At 37.5% G+C, this 18,605-nt stretch overlaps 3 protein-coding genes and 1 non-coding gene across 6 annotated transcripts; 2 read left to right on the forward strand and 2 right to left on the reverse strand.

Moving 5' to 3' along the window:
* The first annotated feature begins 1,365 nt into the window (after positions 1 to 1,365).
* On the forward strand, positions 1,366 to 5,109 carry LOC111449832 (spermidine synthase-like). The gene is made up of 9 exons (XM_023089889.1): positions 1,366 to 1,669; positions 1,802 to 1,878; positions 1,965 to 2,087; positions 2,774 to 2,878; positions 3,019 to 3,091; positions 3,188 to 3,259; positions 3,346 to 3,541; positions 4,573 to 4,699; positions 4,791 to 5,109. The coding sequence occupies exons 1-9, from the start codon at positions 1,552 to 1,554 to the stop codon at positions 4,854 to 4,856; spliced, it is 957 nt and encodes a 318-aa protein (XP_022945657.1). The 5' UTR covers positions 1,366 to 1,551; the 3' UTR covers positions 4,857 to 5,109.
* A 1,015-nt stretch (positions 5,110 to 6,124) lies between these two features.
* Positions 6,125 to 9,644, reverse strand: LOC111449845 (serine/arginine-rich splicing factor RSZ21-like). Of its 3 annotated transcripts, XM_023089923.1 has the most exons (7): positions 9,514 to 9,644; positions 9,317 to 9,360; positions 9,204 to 9,249; positions 8,278 to 8,366; positions 7,622 to 7,874; positions 7,374 to 7,499; positions 6,125 to 7,097 (listed from the first exon to the last, which is right to left on the reverse strand). In XM_023089923.1, exons 2-7 carry the CDS (start codon positions 9,351 to 9,353, stop codon positions 7,091 to 7,093), a joined length of 558 nt encoding a protein of 185 aa, XP_022945691.1. In that variant the 5' UTR covers positions 9,354 to 9,360; positions 9,514 to 9,644; the 3' UTR covers positions 6,125 to 7,090. The 3 variants fall into 3 exon arrangements, with proteins under 3 accessions (XP_022945691.1, XP_022945690.1, XP_022945688.1); XM_023089922.1 differs by lacking the exon at positions 9,317 to 9,360 and having other exon boundaries at positions 9,204 to 9,316; XM_023089920.1 differs by having other exon boundaries at positions 9,204 to 9,360.
* Positions 9,645 to 13,309: 3,665 nt separating this feature from the next.
* LOC111450018 (transcription factor TCP7-like) lies at positions 13,310 to 14,798 on the forward strand. The gene has a single exon (XM_023090151.1). It carries the CDS (start codon positions 13,448 to 13,450, stop codon positions 14,138 to 14,140), a length of 693 nt encoding a protein of 230 aa, XP_022945919.1. The 5' UTR covers positions 13,310 to 13,447; the 3' UTR covers positions 14,141 to 14,798.
* A 166-nt stretch (positions 14,799 to 14,964) lies between these two features.
* On the reverse strand, positions 14,965 to 15,036 carry TRNAT-UGU. The gene has a single exon. It is a non-coding gene; the product is annotated as a tRNA-Thr (tRNA).
* Between the last annotated feature and the right edge of the window lie 3,569 nt (positions 15,037 to 18,605).

Raw genomic sequence — 18,605 nt, forward strand, 5'->3', positions numbered from 1 at the left:
ATCTGATTGGTCAAGGGTAATGGTTTTTCGAGACTTTTACTTTTTCAGTGGAGGAACCTGCTCGAGATCTTCGATATGGTTGCTAGTTGCACTGACTAGCGCATTGTCTCCTCACGCCTTGTCGGAGTTTTGACCGTGCAAAAATAGCCAACAACACCAAATGTTGGCACTAGATTCTAGTCAATGAACCTACTCAATCTTAGGACAGCGTCGAGTGACGATTTGTGAACTAACAAGAGAATAATTCAAGCATCGGTACCGTGCTACGTCCAACACGCCATGATACCTAAGTCAGTACAAGTAAAGGATTAAGTACCTTTGTTTCGAGGTTGACCCTCATATTTATATCACTTTCTCTCGATACATATCTCATATCTTACGTGATAGGACATGTAGGTTTGTTCGATCAAATAGGCTCCCACCTTCAATTATCTTCGACTATCGTGCATTGTTCGGTCAGGTGATGATCAAGGCATTCTATATATTTTAAACAAGTCCAAATTGATTCGAGCTTTCGAGTAGTCGTGTTTGATGGGCTCGAGGAATTCCACAATATTTTTTTTGCAATGTAAAAAAAAAAACAAAACAAAACAAAAAATTTTGATAGGTCATTGTCATACCAATTTTTGAAAATAGGGCTGACGTGTCATTGTGTATGAGAGAGAAATAAAATTTCAATTTATATTTTTATGAAGATTATTTTCACAATCTTTTTAAAATAATTTTCTTTTAAAAAAAATCAATTAAAAATTTAATAATTAAGCTATAATTTTAATTTTACACCTTTTATATGAAGATCCAGTTAGGATCGGAACTTTGAACGATAATAAATCTCTAAAATTTTAATTTTTTTTTCGTTCATTAATCTCTAAAATTTTAATTTTTTTTCGTTCATTAAGTCTTTAATTTATTATATTATTTAAAAAATTGTCGAATTTGTTTACAAAATTTAATTTTTTAGATAAAAATTTAAACTTTTGGACGTATCCGAATGGGTCAACGTTTACATTGACAATATTGCGTTAACGAACTTGTAATTTTTTAAAAACATCTATTTTTAATATATAATTGAAAATACAAAATACATCAGCTTATAACATGTCGATCGACCTCTTAAATATTTTTCAAAGGTCGAGAATTTACTCAATACAATTCATTGGGTTCGGGTTTAGAAAAATGAACCCAAACCAATCCGAGAAGCTAATCCAATCCAACCCAGTTGGGTTAAGTTGATTCGGATTGTTGAGTTGAATGTACACCCTACCAAACGATAATTGGGTTAATATCCATGTATTTTTTAGGGTTTAAAAAAGATATAATATTCGGTAGCCATACAAAAACATGATGAAAAATCAAGAACATAAATCGAGGCGAGAATTTGTTCTTATCTTTAAAGCGAATCCTTTCACGGAACTTTTTTGCAATTATATAAATGGAGAAAGAATCGGCTCGTTTCGCTTAGTGCTCGCATCCAAACGCCTCATAGCGAGAAGCACTCACTTCCCCCTTCAAAGCGGATTTGGGGTTTTGGGATTCGAAAGAGGGGTTGTTATGGCGGCGGCGGCGGCGGCGGCGAAGAAACTGGAAAATGGGGTCTCCGCCTCAGAGTCCGACGGTATTTCCTCTGTGATTCCTGGATGGTTTTCTGAAATCAGCCAAATGTGGCCGGGTGAGTTTTTGTCTCTTTTTTCGTGTCACTAATCCCTAATTCTCATAATTTCGATCGTGTTTGGCTGATGGATTTTGTTAGATGATGAACATAGAATCCGGTTGTGAAAATCATATTGTTTGATGTTTGCAGGAGAGGCGCACTCCTTGAAGGTGGAAAAGATTCTGTTCCAAGGGAAATCTGATTACCAGAATGTTATGGTTTTTCAGGTGTTCTTATTTTAGGGTTGATTTTGTGTTGTATTGTACCTTTGTACTGTGGATTTTGATCTTGATGGAGTTTATGTGCCCTGCAGTCATCAACTTATGGGAAGGTTCTGGTCTTGGATGGAGTGATTCAGCTAACAGAGAGAGATGAATGTGCTTACCAAGAGATGATCACTCACCTTCCACTTTGCTCAATTCCAAACCCCAAAAAGGTTAATTTCTTAGTGCATTTGGAGTCATAAGTTATAGAATTAGGCTCGTTGAACTAGAACGTGTATTATTTATATAGGAGATCTTTCAATGGAGAAGATCTCTCAACCGAAGAGAAGGGTCTACCTGTTTTATTTAGTTATTCAATTAAACCAATGATTCGTTACTGTAACAAGTAACAATAAACATTTCATCTAGCATGCGTAATAACTCTAGTTGTTCATTGTTCAAGAATCTTGTTTAGGCAGTTCATATCATCCATACATAATGTTTTGATCTAAGATTTCAATTCTTCCATGTTTCGGAAGTAGTATATTGTTTCATGGAGCTAAGGTCCAAAATATGGAAGAAACTGGTGTTGTCACGACTCTACCACTTAATCCCTATTTCATGGCCACCTTTATCTTGTTACATGAATCTAAAAGCCATCTTTTTCTCAATAATGTCTTTGTCATTTGATCCAATCGTGTTCTGTTAGGTAGGAATAGATTTGATAAATACTGATAACTCTTGGATGGAGTACTAGAACGGAAAAATCCATTAGATAATGTGTTTTAACCGTCAAACTATGTTCATGTTGGCTATGTTTGAACGTAGTTTTTTGTTCGAACACTCACATGAGATTAGGATTTTTGAGTATCATGTTGGTTGGTGTTTTCTTGTTTTCTCACTGAGTTGCTGTTATCAGGTTCTAGTTATTGGTGGAGGAGATGGCGGTGTCTTGCGAGAGGTAGCTCGCCATTCGTCTGTTGAGAAGATAGATATCTGTGAAATCGACAAGATGGTAGTTGATGTAAGTAGTAGCTTTTTGCGACTATCGGTTATTTGGATTTTACGAGTATGAACATGATATAAAGATACTCGAGGCGCTCGTATCTTAGGAACCTCTTCTGATTTATGATTGAATACTATTGCCTGCCTCTACTTTTGCAGGTTTCCAAAGAATTTTTCCCTCGCGTAGCTATTGGGTACGAGGATCCTCGTGTCACACTTCACGTCGGTGATGGTATATGATCGATCATTTTCTCATCAGCTCCCCCACGACCTTCTCTTTTCGTTTAATAGCTCAATTGCATTTGTCGGTGTGCTTCGTGTGTTGCAGGCGTTGCATTTCTGAAGGCTGTTCCTGAAGGCACTTATGATGCTGTTATAGTGGACTCATCTGATCCTATTGGTAATTACATCTCTGTTTCATTTGAAGAGAAACATGGATTTATATGCTGGATTTTTTGAGATTGAAAATCGTTCGTAATTTTACAGGTCCTGCACAAGAGCTTTTCGAGAAGCCTTTTTTTGCCTCGGTCGCCAAAGCTCTTCGACCGGGAGGTGTCGTGTGTACTCAGGCAGAGAGCATTTGGCTTCACATGAAAATCATTGAAGACATTGTAACAAACTGCCGCCAAGTATTCAAAGGCTCTGTCAACTATGCTTGGACTACTGTTCCTACATATCCAAGGTACACACACTTAACGATTTGATATTCCCTCGCTCGGCCTATCAACCATCGAGTGCGGTAGACACCTCGCTTGGCCTTTCAAACCGTCGAGGGTGATTGACACCTCGCTTGGCCTTTCAAACCGTCGAGGGTGATTGACACCTCGCTTGGCCTTTCAAACCGTCGAGGGTGATTGACACCTCGCTTGGCCTTTCAAACCGTCGAGGGTGATAGACAGTCACCCTTGTTTGATACTCCCTCAGTTGGCCTAGCAACTGTCCGAGTGTGATAGACAGTCACTCTTGTTTGATACTCCCTCGCTTGGCCTAGCAACTGTCGAGCGTGATAGACAGTCACTCTTGTTTGATACTCCCTCGCTCGGCCTATCAAGCGTCGAGTGTGATAGACTGTCACTCTTGTTTGATATTGCCTCGCTCGGCCAATCAACCGTTGAGTGTGATAGACAGTCACTCTTGTTTGATATTGCCTCGCTCGGCCAATCAACCGTTGAGTGTGATACACAGTCACTTTTGTTTGATATTCCCTCGCTCGGCCTATCAACTGTTGAGTGTGATAGACAGTCTCCCTTGTTCGATACTCCCTCGCTTGGCCTATCAACTGTTGAGTGTGATAGACAGTCTCCCTTGTTCGATACTCCCTCGCTTGGCCTAGCAACTGTCAAGTGTGATAGACAGTCACTCTTGTTTGATACTCCCTCGCTTGGCCTATCAACCATAGAGTGCGATAGACAGTCACTCTAGTTCGATACTCCCTCGCTTGGCCTATCAACCATAGAGTGCGATAGACAGTCACTCTAGTTCGATACTCCCTCGCTTGGCCTATCAACCGTCGAGTGCGATAGACAGTCACTCTTGATTGATACTCCCTCGCTCGGCCTATCAACCGTCGAGTGCGGTAGACACTCTCTCTTGGTTTATATTCAATCAGTCATAGAACTTACACTAAAAGAGAACAGTTTGTGGGATTTCTAACGCGTTTGTTCTCCGTCTCGAATGTATTTTCTCTAAACACAAATCTGGTTGATGTTTCAGCGGAGTGATCGGGTTTATGCTCTGCTCGACCGAGGGACCTCCTGTTGATTTCAAGCATCCAGTCAACCCAGTAGAGGTGAACGGCATCGATACCCCAAACAATCCGCTTAAGTTTTACAACTCCGAGGTGGGCTCCGTTGTCACCCTTCAAACTTGCCTATATTCACAGCGTCCTTCCATCTAACTTGAACTAAAGCTTCTCTTGTTTACATCTTCAGATTCATTCAGCAGCTTTCTGCTTGCCTTCATTTGCAAAGAAGATCATCGATTCAAAAGCTAATTGAGCACCATCTTTCGTCCTGAACCATCTGGCTTAAATTAAGAGTCCCATGATGATGTCGTCTGAGTTAGAATTATAGCTGCCTTTTGTTATGATCATCGTCATAAAGTTTATTATTCAAGTTTTATGAATGGTAGAAATAGCTCTTGTTTTTCCCCACAATTTTCCACCTGTTTTTCATTGTAAGGACATTGGATGTTCTAGGTTGAATGAACAGCCTAAATGCCTAAATAATTATATTTAGCTGGTTCTATGTTTGAGCTGGTTTCTTTCCCTAAACGGGGCAGTTCCCTTTTCATTTTCGACTAATGTCTTCGAATCAATGAACTATATGAAGCATGTGTTGCACACCCGATCGTGGTGAGCTATGACTTAACACTAGATCATCATCAACATTAAGTAGAACTCAAGTCTCAAGTTTCAATATACTTTTTTGCTCTTATGACTTCTTTGAACCTTATGGAAAGCGTAGATCCATAATAAAAAAAAGTGTTTGTGATTGTTCCAGAAGAAATGAAACAAAAGATACCCCGTAATAAAACTTGTTGCTAATACTTTCTTCTCGGTTCCTTCTTTCCTAACCCGAGCTCGGAGAAGAAAGAGATAAGAGGGTCCTATGAAGAATGTGGTCAGAAATCCATAATAGAGTTCGACCACAACGATCGGTTCTTTTATCCTCAATCAAACTTCATTTCATGTGCTTCATTTCATGTCCAATGCAACTTTACCGGTCATATGCATCACTTGAGTCTCAAGTCCTTCAAAAGCAATGTCTCACTTCATTTCATCATCTTGATTCTTAACAACATGCTCCTCCCCTTCCGCTCTCTAACATCGATGCATAACTTACCAGGATGCGTTCAAACCTTTCGTTGGTCAAAATAGCTTAAAATTCTAAGAGTGATTTTAGCACTTATTAACACTTACCAAGTTATTATAACGCTTCCCAAGAGCATAAACGGTACAAATTGGATCTTATCGAACATTTATAATGCTTACCAAGACTCGAGCAAATACTAGTAGGAATGAACGCTTCAGATCATCTTAGAATTTTCTATAACTCAAGAAAATGTGCAATGTTCAGATTCAAAATTTGAGTTATTCAAGATAATGTTAACAGATATTCAAGTTTCTACAAACTGAATTCACTCTTTTTCAGAACAAAATTTGGGTTGTTGTTGAACTCCCAATGATGTAAACAACAATACATATTAGAACATCAAGAACAAATTAAAATTAAAACTTACACGATATCCAAAACCAAACAGATAAATGATCCAAAATAACAATGTTTCTTATGTCTGCTTTGTTTATGTCAGTTTGGCAAGTTTATGTACGCAAAGAACAAAGAACAGACAGTCAAAGAATATGAATAAGCATTCCAATTCCCACCTCGACCTTCTAACCAAGAACAAATGAGGGTTAAACATACAACAGAGCCGGGAACCAAGAAGATAGCTGCCTCACCATCTAAAAGCAAATCACTGGAGGTTGGTCTCCAACTTATGAAGTGCAATTGAAGGAGCAAGGCAGAAGTTGTGGAAGCAAGAAACAAGTTGAAGCTCACAAGATGCCAATGTTATAAAACGAGTAGAATCGCTCACGATAGCTACGTGCATGCAATTGAAGACAAGAAGATGATGAGCAGAAAATCACAAGAAAACAGCTTCATCGTCTTCAACCAGCTAAAAAGGATTAACTATATAGGCAGCCTTCTTGCAGTAAGAGTGCAATACAAACAGCATGCAACCAGTTGCAGTAACAAGAAGATGATTGAGGAGCAGAGCAGATATTGAGAACCGTGATGCATAAAGATGCAGGTAGCTGAGTAACGATGCGATTTATGCCGAAAATCACACCTCAAAAAAAAAAAAAAAACAGCCAACAGATAAATCTTTGGGGACATCCAATGAAAAAGAAACACTAATAAACATATAGAGAGAGGTATGTATAAAATTCTAGGGAATAGATATCATTTTGAAAGCAAGAACGCGACCTCCGAGTTTCAGCGGGTCTAGAAGAGAGCCAACACAAAACGGTTCCAGACAGAACGCCATTTGGTGGCTTAAAACACTTGGTAGACATCCATCCAAATCCAGGTTTCAAAGAGAACCAATTGTCAAAGACGAACTTAACTACATGATTCCGCCTCATTCCACAATTCCTAATAGAACTACAGTATAGCAGAAACACCATCATCTAAGTTCTACCAGCACAGCATCATCCTTGATTCCAGGATCAATCTCTGCGATAATGATAATCATGCAGCTCTAAGATGGATGCATTTGTATCTAAAGAAGTTATGGAATATATTGCTCAATCAAGTATGTGTTGACATTAATTAGTAGTAGAGAGTCATTTCACACTTAATTTTGGGAGACGTAATAGGCCCCAAAGATAGCTTTGGTCTACTGCACTAATTCCCAATAATTACCGAAGGCTAATGTGAACAAAAACACCCAATTAAGGCAATTAAGTTAGTTTTAGTGAATAGTTTTCATTTATTAGGAATAAGGCATACCCGTTAGCATAAGGTGAAGCATGGCGAGCATGACGGAGTGGAGGAGATCTGCTGTAGCTTCGACCACGCTTAGGAGGTGTAATGCTGCGACGTCGTGGAGATCTTTTACCACGAGGACTGTTACTCCTACATGGAAAAGGGAAAAGGTAAAAGTGTGATAAAACATCAAAACCTAAACTTTATATGAAACCACTTGTTGGTTTAGATAACTCGGTGTGTTTAAAAACACAAACAAAGCTTTGATGCACCTGCGACCATATCTTTCATAACTTGGACTCCTGCGGCGCCGAGGAGAAGGACTACGACGCAAGCCACCTCCAATGCCTCGTGAGCCCCCACGGGAACGACACTCTCGAGCAAAATGACCAGGTTCACCACATTCATAACATTTCAAATCATCACCACCACCACCACCACCACCACCACGGCCACAACGACCACCACCACCACCTCCCCCGCCTTTGGAGTTGTGAGAAAGCTCCACACGCCAACCATTTTTCCCTATTATAAGAACCCAAAAAAATCACACATAAAAGATAAGATAGACTTAACTCAAGGAAATAAAAATAAGAATGAAGGATAAGGGGTCATCCTATAAGCCCTAGGAACTTACAGAAAACGATCACATTTGACTTGGATTAAGGATCGACTATAATTTCCAAGATTTAGTTCAGTTTTGCGGTCACGTTGATATTAAACTAGATCTATTATAAATTTTTAGTTCACTGCGCCAATGAAAACTAGATGGCAGATAAAGCTGAGGAAAAAATACGTAATGAAAGTAGATTGATAATACAAGAAAAGGCTGCATATATATACATATGAAAACAAATATCATTTGATAGAAGGAATGAAAGGCACAACTTGATAGCAACAAGTACAAGAAATATATTTTAAAACTGACCATCCAATGCCTGTATTGCATCTAGAGCATCCCTGCGATCATCAAACTCAATAAATGCATATCCTGGAGGCCTTCTAGCAACCCACACACTGCATTATTTTATTCAAAGACCAATAATTCAGAATGCAGCTTAAGACCAAGAAACAAGGGAACATATATATTCTTTCAAATTAAAGCTAGCTCATCTTAATAGTTTATATGCAATTACGAAATAAATGTCCATGAAGCATATCTGAATGATCAGACTCAACTCGGGAGGAAGAACAGGTAATAGACATAAAACCATCCATTCGGGTTCTATATTTGTTCGAATAAAATGCTTAGCTAATTCCATACGTCTAACCAAAAATTCCTTTTTTCTTCCAACTTTTCGATCTTCCCATTCATTACCCACTGGTCCCTCTTCGCCTAATTCTTTCCATTCTACCAACGAAATAGACCGTAGAACATCTGGCATTCTGTCGAGGTAATATATGAGGCATGCACATTGGCTCCACCGATCTCAAGGATAGCCATCAGCAAACTTTAGAGGACATATCTCAAAGAGTTTGTCTCAGTTTCATAAACAAATAGTACTGACGAGAAGGAAGATAAGGGTCTTAAGTAAAAAGCAAAGCCCAACTACTGAACTCCCATTGCTGACAGGCTGAAACCAGCCAACTTCAATAGTACTCAGATTAAGAACAAACACTATGAAATTCAATGAGTAAGGCTTTCTTCATCCCCTGCCCAGTGCCAGAATATCTAACTTTGGCCATGTGAAAACGCCATGGATAGATAGCTTAGCGCCATAAAAAAACTATGTACAATACAGAAAGAACCCATGAATATTTCCCATTTCAACCGATTCGGTAAATATCTCGTCCAAAATGTTTCAATTTAAGACATATATATGAAGGCTGCCTCTAATTTCAAACGGAAATCACCTCCTAAGAACACCGAACATTCGAAATTCATCTTCAAGATCCCTCTCTGAAACGCGTGGATCCAGATTACCAATGTAAACTCGAGTCATTGTAATGTATAAGTTAAAAACCACCTGAAAATAGAACGAGTAAGCAATCCCAGGAAAACATTCAAGACCTAAAAAAACAAGAAAACAGACATGAATCAGAGTTCACATACAATGGAGGAAGAAAAACAAAATCGAAGCGCTAATTAAGGGTTACAATAATCGTTGAAGAAATGGAGAAGAATTAGGGTTGTGTTCATGTTGATCGCAAAGCTAAAGCCTACCTAGAAAAAAAAAAATTCTCCCCGGATCGTCGTAGATTACGAACAGATCAGCCGGTGAAAATGTAGGAAAACGGCGCTGCCCGTAGTCGCAGAGCTCCGATGCTCGGAAGTCTGCAGAAGGGAGTCTGTCCGGTGATGAGAGTTCGATCTTCTAATTGTCGCCATATTGGGCCAAGTCATTACTAAATTGGGCCCAACAAACATATAACGGCCCAATGGGCCGAGTTTATTTAATGTAATTTGTGTGCTTTTTAAAAATAATTTAATTTAAAAATATTAAAAAAATACTGAGAACACTGGTTTTCATTTTGATTTTGAGACTATATAAACTCATACTTTAAAAAAAAATAGTAAAAATATTTTTTTTTTCATTTTTTTCCAATTTTATGTCGTTTAGATTGCATGGTTAGAATCATTCAAATTTGACATGATCGATCTTTCTTATGGAGTGATTCGAATCTCAATCTAGTGTTATTGTCTTACGACATCTGATCAACAAGATAATCGAGATATTTTTCTTACCTCTTTCTTTCGCCAAGAGCTCGTTTCTTTGCAATTATAGGTAGTTTAAATTATATTTTTCGAATCATTCGAGTTAGACGTGATCGATCTTGCTTGTTAAGTTATTCGAATCTTAAACAAGTATTTTTGTCTTGAGATATTCGATGAACAACGCGTAATCTGAATCCTACCTATCATTTAGTATCAGAGTTTTTTCTTAGGTTGATTTCATATCATTTGGTATCAGAGTGTACGCTTTAATTTATTCCTTATCCATATTGTTTTTATTATCTTGAGTTAAAAAAGAGAGAAAGAAGCACGTGGTTATAAATCTAATGGTGTACGACATGTCGGACTTTGTACGACGTGGGAATGGAGCTGTCGGTTGTCGTAATTTCAAATTTAAAGACGCCATTCGCTGTGTGTTTGTTGGATGTCAGATCAAACTCCCTCGCCTAATCCACAAATAATTGCAATTACATTTTTGCCCCACTCAACAAAATAAATTACCTCTTTCCAAATTTACAAAAAAAATAATTGGAAAATTATTAAAATACCTTTAAATTTTTTCCTTCATTTAAAAAAATATATATTCAAAATTATTCTTGAAATTAAAATAAAATAAAATAAAAACACTAAAACGTTGAACGAATAGTATAACATGTCGAAATTATGGGTGTTCGTATGACCTAATAACCTAACCTGTGATGTTCCACATTGGTTGGGGAGGAGAACAAAACACTCTTTTTTATAAGGTGTGAAAACCTTCCCCGAGCAGATAAGTTTTAAAGCATTGAGAGGAAGTCTGAAAGGAAAATTTCAAAGAAGGTAATATCTACTAGTGGTGGGCTTAGGGCATTACAAATGGTATTAGAGCCCGACACTGGACGATGTGTCAACCTTCTCACTGTTCCTCGAAGGGGGGTAGATACGAGGTGGTGTTCTAGTAAGGACACTAACCCCCAAATGGAGAGGATTTGGTGGGATCGGTGGGGGTCCCACATCGATTGGAGAAAGGAACGAGTGCCACGAGGACGGTGGACCCTGAAGGGAGGGTGGATTGTGATGTTCTACATTGGTTATGGAGGAGAACAAAACACAAAACGCATTTTAAAGCATCGAAAGAAAGCTCGAAATAAAACTTTGAAATAGAACAATATCTACTAGCGGTGAGGTTAAGCTGTTACAAATGGTATTCGAGCAAGCCCAAAGAGAACCATATCTACTAGTGGTGAGATTGGGTTGTTAAAAACAGTATCAGAGCCAGACATCGAATGATGTGTCAATCTTCCCACTGTTCTCCGAAAGGGGTAGACACGAGGCGGTGTGCTAGTAAGAATGTTGGGCCCCAAAGAGAATGGATTTGGTGGGACCAGTGGAGGTCCCACGTCGATTGGAGAAAGAAACGAGTGTCACGAGGACGCTGGCCCGAACAAAACACCCTTTAAAAGGGTTTCCCTTGCTAGAAGCATTAGACAAAATCTGCTAGTGATGAGCTCGGGTTTCTCCCAATTTTAATATAAGAAAGATTTATCATTTATTAAATAAAAAAATAAAAAAAAAGGTACAAAAGTATGAACAACAGAATCCTCAAAAATCGCCGTGTGACATTAAAATAATAGAATAAATATATTGTAGTGGTTAATAAAAAAACAAAATATTAATCAATTATTAATCATTAATTAATCCAAAAAGAGACCAAGCCACGACATTAATTTATTTATTAAAAATTATTTGAAGACTTGGAATTCCCTTTACACCCCGCGTTACACGGGATTTTGTTGCCCCAAGTACCATCGGTTTTCCGGGTAATGATGACAAAATTTTATTTCCTAATTTTTCTTCAAACCCCTCCAAAACCTCCTTATTTGCTTTCTCCCCCCATCTTTTGGGGCCAATATGCAAATAACGATTCTAAATTCTAAATATTTAATATTATTTTCAAATTTTCAAATTTTCAAATTTTGTTTTTATAAAGCGATTAAATTTTTTTTTACCGAGATGTAATATTTTAGTTTTTTTATATTAACTATTTTTATGGAATAAAAATATTAAATATACATAGTTTATTCTAATAAAACTTATATATGATATTTAAAATATTAAACAAAATTTACATTTGATTTATTTATTTATTTTTAAAAAATACCTTTGTGTTTAAAAATTTACATTTTTACCCCTGAATTTTAACGTGTTATTTTGTATTAATTAATTTAATTATATCATTTATTACAAAATGCTATATCATAATATTTATTTATTTTTCAAAAATATATTTTCTTCAATTACTTGTTTTATATATTAGGTTTTCTTAATAAATTGCCATCTTATCCACATGATGATGCAGCTGATGAATTTACAATTTTGCCCTTTAGTTATAACTATTATAACAAATAAATTATTAAATTTTATTGACTTTATTTCTTTTTTATTTTTATTTTAAAATTTCACTTTATCCTTTTGAAAACGCTGGAATTAAACTGTAAAGTTCGTTTCTTATTTTGAGCTGTAAATTTATTTTTATTTTTATTTTAAATTGTTGAAAAAAAATATATACAAGTTATTGCGATTAATTACCTGGGAATTGAAAAATTACCAAAACAGTGCGCCACGTGTCGGTTTTTACGATGACGCGTGGATTCCACTCGCTGACTGCGTAATAAAGTCAAGTAGAAACATCCACGTGCCTACCGCCACAACTTAAGAAGCTCACCCTAGCGCTTTATCTTTGAATTTCATCGAACTTCAGTTTTTCAGGTCCTCGAGTGATCGCGGCAATAACAATATCCCACGACTCGGAGAAAGATGACATCAAAATCAATGGTTTGATTTCATCCCACTTTCAGACATATGTAGATTGAACAATCTCTGCATCAAATACACCTTGTTCATAGTCAACAATTTTTCGTACTTATTTGATCAGGTATGACGTCGTCTTTTCCTTGATTATGTTGAATGTCACGTTTCTAAACAACGTCAACTGGATCAACACTAAGACTTGTCGATCCTTAAGCTTCTACTGCTTCATGGTTGTGGTCGTTGTCACGGTATACCTTGAATAAAGAGTTAAGTCTAAAAACGTCGCAACCTAACCGGATCGAACCAATCCAACCCATGAACCACAGTAAGTATTTACAAATTTAACCTAACATATTAAGCGCGTGGGGGTAAAGCGCCGAATAAAGAGAGTGGGGTATTTGCAAGAGACAAAGAGAGAGAGAGTATGAGCTGTGGGGATATGAAGAGTGGACCCCACCACCCATGTGCCCTCCTCCTGTCTCCACCAGCTCCTGCTTCTCTCAATCATTAGTCTTCTTCTCTTCCCAAATTACCCCTCTCCTCTTCCTTCCTTCCTCTCTGCCATCAGCCATGGCCGTCATTACCGCCATTAACGCCTCCTTCTAAGCTCTACACCTTCTTCTTCTTCTTCTTCATGTCAAATTCTGAAACTGCCGACAGCTCTAATGGCGCCGCCATCGACACCCACAAAAACCAGCCCTCTTCCAACGGAGCCCTCGCCGTTAAAAAGCCCCCTTCCAAGGACCGCCACAGCAAGGTGGACGGCCGTGGCCGTCGCATCCGTATGCCCATAATCTGCGCCGCTCGTGTCTTCCAGCTGACTCGTGAACTTGGTCATAAATCCGATGGCCAAACCATCGAGTGGCTCCTCCGTCAAGCAGAGCCTTCCATTATTGCTGCCACCGGCACCGGCACTACTCCCGCTAATTTCTCTTCCATCTCTCTCTCCGTCAGAGGAAATGGCAGCTCCGCCTCTCTCTCTTCCACTACTTCCACTCTCTCCCTCTCTCGCCCCCAGCCGTTCATTCTCGGGAAGCGTGTCAGAGCCGACGACGACGGCGGTACTGACGATGGGTTGGGAGTGGGTCCGAGTGGGTACTGGGCGATTCCGGCCAGACCGGATTACGGGCAGGTGTGGAGTTTCGCGGCTGCCGCCGCCGCGGAACAGAGGATTTCTCAGCCGGCGTCGTTGTTTGCTCAACAGCAACAGCCGATTAGAGAAGCATCGGCAGCAAGAGTTGGGAATTACCTTCCGGGTCATCTGAATTTACTGGCGTCCTTGTCCGGTGGCGGCGGTGCCGGCCGGCGGGAAGACGACTGTCGTTGAGATAATCCTAGAAACTATCCGAATTCATCGTATTTTGTATGAATATCTGTGTGTCAATCACTTTGTTGTGTGCAGCTATAACGTAATTTTAGTCGGAATTTACTCGGAATCACAATTCTTAGGTCGAATTTCATTTTAGAATTTGAATTTTCTAGAGTTTTTTTGGTCGGATGAGAAAACAGAACAAGAAGAACAGAACAGAGCTGGAATCGGAGCTCTGGTTTTTGGTCGGAATGAGCTTGTTTGAAGCAGTGGCGGCCATTGGAGACGATTCTGAACCTTGATCTTCATCCATGGAATTTCATTTTAGAGTTTATTTGGTCGGATTCGAAAACAGAACAAGAAGAACAGGAACAGAGCTGGGATGAGCTGGAATCGGAGCTCTGGGTTTTGGTCGGAATGAGCTTGTTTAAATCGGTGGCCGCCATTGGAGGCGATTCTGAACCTTGATCTTCATCCATGGAAGCTGCAATCTGTGTCTGTAAGACCTCTGTTTTTTCTGAAGAATTTGAATTGTATTCTTAGAATTTGTTGGGTGTGACAATAATGGTGTTTTTGTTGTGGATTGTTTCTGGGGTTGATCTGATATGAATAAGAATTCCATTGTTATGGCTAAAAGCAGATTTCTAAGCTATGAATTCAAGAACATTGACACAAATGTTTGATGTTTTTGTTGGTGACATGGCTTTGCCTCCTTACCTTAAAACAAACTGAGCTGGTGTTCTTCTCTCTCTCTAGAATGAGGAGGGAGATAAGTGCTTGTAGGATTGTTAACCAATCAGAGTTCGAGATATTGTTTTTACAAGAAAAAGGGATAAAAAAAATGCCCCCATGCAGGATCGAACTACAGACCTTCAGTTTACAAGACTGACGCTCTACCACTGAGCTATAGGGGCTGTTGTTCGTATCTTTTGAGTAACTAAAGATCTAATGCTAAGGAGACTTTTTGGACGTGATGAGGGACGGATTAATGCCTAATGAGTTTATTCTGTGTACGAAAAGTCCGATCGCTACAGTTGGTATCAGAGCTAGGTACCAAGCAGTGTACCATCAAGAACGTTGGGGTATCAAGAGAGGTGGATTGTGAGATCCCAAATCGGTCAGAGAGGGAATTGAAGAAATTGAGTGTGAAAACCTCCCTTAACAGACGCGTTTTAAAAGCCTTGAGATGAAGCCGTTACGAGGGTATTGTAATAACCTAAACTCACCGCTAATATATATCGTCTTCTTTGAGTTTTTTTTTTTATGAGCTTTCTCTCAAGGTTTTAAAAGCCCTTTGGCCGACGGCGATACGTAATGGGCCAAAGTGAACAATATCTATTAGCGGTGGGCTTATGCTGTTACAAATGATATCAGAGTTAGTCACTGAATAATGCGAGATGTTGGTCGGAGTAAGACTAGACTCTCTCCATAGTAGACGCATTTTAAAATCGTGAGACTGACAGTGATACATAATTGGTCAAAGCGAACAATATCTATTAGCGGTGGGCTTGTACTATTACAAATAGTATCAGAACAAACACCGAACGGTATGCTAGAGAGGACGCTAAGCATCCAAGAGAGGTGGATTGTTAGATCTCACATCAATTGGACAGAGAAACTAAGTATTCATTATAAGAGTGTGAAAACCTCTTCCTCGTAGACGCATTTTAAAATCGTGATACTGACAGCGATACGTAATAGTATCTGCTAGCAGTGGACTTAGATTGTTACGGGCATGCTCGATCATTCATAAAGGGCATGAAGAGCTACACGGGTTGATGGGTTGTTGGGTTGTTGATTGAGAATCCCACATTTAGACCTTCAATTTTTTGGGCCGATTAGGAATGGGCCAGATCACGGCCCGTGGGCCCGAACCGTTAACTTGTTAATAAAATATTATTGTAAACAAAAAAATAAATATAATTTTATTTATATTGTTATTATTATTAAAAAAAAAAAAAACCCACCAAATTGGACATACAATTTAGGTAAGTTGTCTTCTATGTTTTACTTTAATACATATACTTTTTTTAATTTAAAAAACATTAAAATACACTTTAAATATATAATTTAATTTTGTTTTTAATTTAAAATGCACTTTAAATTATGTTTTTAATTTAAAATCCATTTTTAAACTTATGGGTCTTTTTTATTCTTGAATATAATCCCTTCAATTTAATTCCCTATCACATATAATTATTACTCTAATTAATAAAAATATTATGAATTTTAATTTTTTAATATTAATTTTAACTTAATTTGAAAAATACTCGTAAAATTTAAAAAAATAACACTAATACCCTTAAATTTTTAGTAAAAAAAATTAAAGATAATATAAGGTGTAGATAGCCGGTAACATATATATATATATATATATATATATATATATATATATATATATATTTTTTTNTTTTTTTTTTTTTTTTTTTTTTTTTTTATAAAGGTCAAAAGTGTTAATGTTACTTTTAAAATTTTCGTGGATATTATTTAAACATGGTACTAATGGTAAGGGTGTTTTTTTAAAAAATTGAAAGGTGTTTGTGAGATCTCACGTCCTTCGGAGACAAGAACAATACATTTCTTATAAGGGCGTGGAAATATCTCCATAGTAGAGGCGTTTTAAAAATTGTAAAGCTAATGATGATATATAACGGGTTAAAATGAAAAATATTTGTTAGCGGTGGCCTTGAATTGTTACAAATGGTATTAGAACCAGACATTGCAGCTCTGCCAATGACAATATTAATTTTTTTTTTAAGTTTAAACGCATTGTTTTTAAAAGAAAAGATATATTTTTTTAAAACAAAATACAAAGTTTAAATATATTTATTTTTTTATTAATATTTGTGTGTTAATAAACCGTCTTATATATACATCATTAAGTATGGGTCGATGGACCATAACACAAATTTCGATAATAGAAACTTATGCTTGTTGAATATTTGAGGGGTCGAGAAAGTCAACTGCTCTCGGGAGCTTGTTCTCCTTACAGAACAACAATTGTTCATCGTGTGTTGTTCGATAGATATTTAGTTTGATATGAACACTTTCGATTTCTATCATTACTATAATAAGTTACAATATTTTTAAGTTAAAGGTGTTCATATAACTCGACAACCCGACTAATTTTGATAGGTTGGTTAGATTAAATTGTGTTGTGAACTTTATCGAGGTGGAAACCTCTTATGGCGATACGTAATGAGCAAAAGTGAACAATATTTACTAGTGGTGGGTTTAGGCTGTTACAATGATATTAAAGTCAGACATTAGATGATGTGCCAGTGAGGACGCTGGCCCTGGGGAGTGGATTATGAGATCCCATATCGATTGGAGAGGGAAACTAAACATTTGTTATAAGGGTGTAGAAACCTCTCTCTAGTAGACGTGTTTTAAAACCGTAAGGCTGACAGCGATTTATAACGGACCAAAACATAAAATATCTACTAGCAGTAGTTGTACTATTAACAAATGGTATTAGAGTCAGACATCGAGTAGTGTACCAACGGAGACGCTGGTCTACAAGGGGGGTGGATTGTGAGATCATACATCGGTTGGAGAGATGAACAAAACATTACTTATAAAGGTGTGACAATCTCTCCCTAACAGACACGTTTTAAAATTATGAGGTTGATGATAATACATAACACTTTGAAACGGACAATATCGGGTGGGCATGAATGATAAATCTAAAAATAATACTTTATTGAAAATAATAATTTAATAATCTCCACCAATGGGAGGAAGAGTATAAATAGTGGAAGAATGTGGGACCCACAAGAGTGGAATTGGAGGCTATAATAGTCGGTGAAGAGGACACGTCAGCGTGACATGTCGGAAACAGACAATTTAAACAAAAAAGGAAAAAAAAACAGAATATGGTTGGTTGCCCGCCTGTCGGAGGTATAATCGTCTGCACCCGCTTTCACGATAAGCTTTGTGTACCCGGATCTTGTCCTTGACTTTTAACCATCTGCCGCCCTTCATTAAACGCTGACATTTTTGTCGTCGATTTCTGCTTCCTTCTCTCAACGGCCGGTTGGTTTTTGTTATGCAAAATGACCATTTTGCCCCTCCACATTCTCAGCCAATCCCAAATTATTAGTTTTTTCTTTCATATATATATATATATATATATATATATATATATATATATATATATATATATATATATATATATATATGTATAATAATTATAATATTATATAGTCAAGTTTGACTTAAAATTAACGCTGACGTTGACGGGTACCTGATGTACTTAGAGACATCTACGAAGAGGGGACGAAGAAGCCTTCCGTCTCCGTTCTCGCTTCCTATTTCAGTTTTCATTTCCGTGAAATTCTCCATTAATTTATGTGGAAATTCCCGACTTCCACAAATTATATTTCATTTTGTTATATATATATATTTAAATAAATTTTTATTTTTTAATAATTTCTATCGAAAATATAGCAAAACATTGTAAAAATTCAATAATATGTTATAA

The sequence above is a fragment of the Cucurbita moschata genome, unplaced genomic scaffold (genome assembly GCF_002738365.1).
Source record: "Cucurbita moschata cultivar Rifu unplaced genomic scaffold, Cmos_1.0 Cmo_Scf00011, whole genome shotgun sequence".
NCBI classification, from domain to species: domain Eukaryota; kingdom Viridiplantae; phylum Streptophyta; class Magnoliopsida; order Cucurbitales; family Cucurbitaceae; genus Cucurbita; species Cucurbita moschata.

What these genes read in the sequence shown, in the direction of transcription:
- LOC111449832 (XM_023089889.1), top strand. Translation starts at nt 1,552, where the DNA reads ATGGCGGCGGCGGCGGCGGCGGCGAAGAAACTGGAAAATGGGGTCTCC. An exon ending in GGACTCATCTGATCCTATTG is followed by an intron (nt 3,260 to 3,345) that starts GTAATTACATCT and finishes GTAATTTTACAG; the next exon opens with GTCCTGCACAAGAGCTTTTC. An exon ending in TTAAGTTTTACAACTCCGAG is followed by an intron (nt 4,700 to 4,790) that starts GTGGGCTCCGTT and finishes TTACATCTTCAG; the next exon opens with ATTCATTCAGCAGCTTTCTG.
- LOC111449845 (XM_023089922.1), bottom strand. Translation starts at nt 9,292, where the DNA reads ATGACTCGAGTTTACATTGGTAATCTGGATCCACGCGTTTCAGAGAGG. An exon ending in ATGTTCGGTGTTCTTAGGAG is followed by an intron (nt 8,367 to 9,203) that starts GTGATTTCCGTT and finishes AAAATAATGCAG; the next exon opens with TGTGTGGGTTGCTAGAAGGC. An exon ending in TATGAAAGATATGGTCGCAG is followed by an intron (nt 7,500 to 7,621) that starts GTGCATCAAAGC and finishes TTTTCCATGTAG; the next exon opens with GAGTAACAGTCCTCGTGGTA.
- LOC111450018 (XM_023090151.1), top strand. Translation starts at nt 13,448, where the DNA reads ATGTCAAATTCTGAAACTGCCGACAGCTCTAATGGCGCCGCCATCGAC.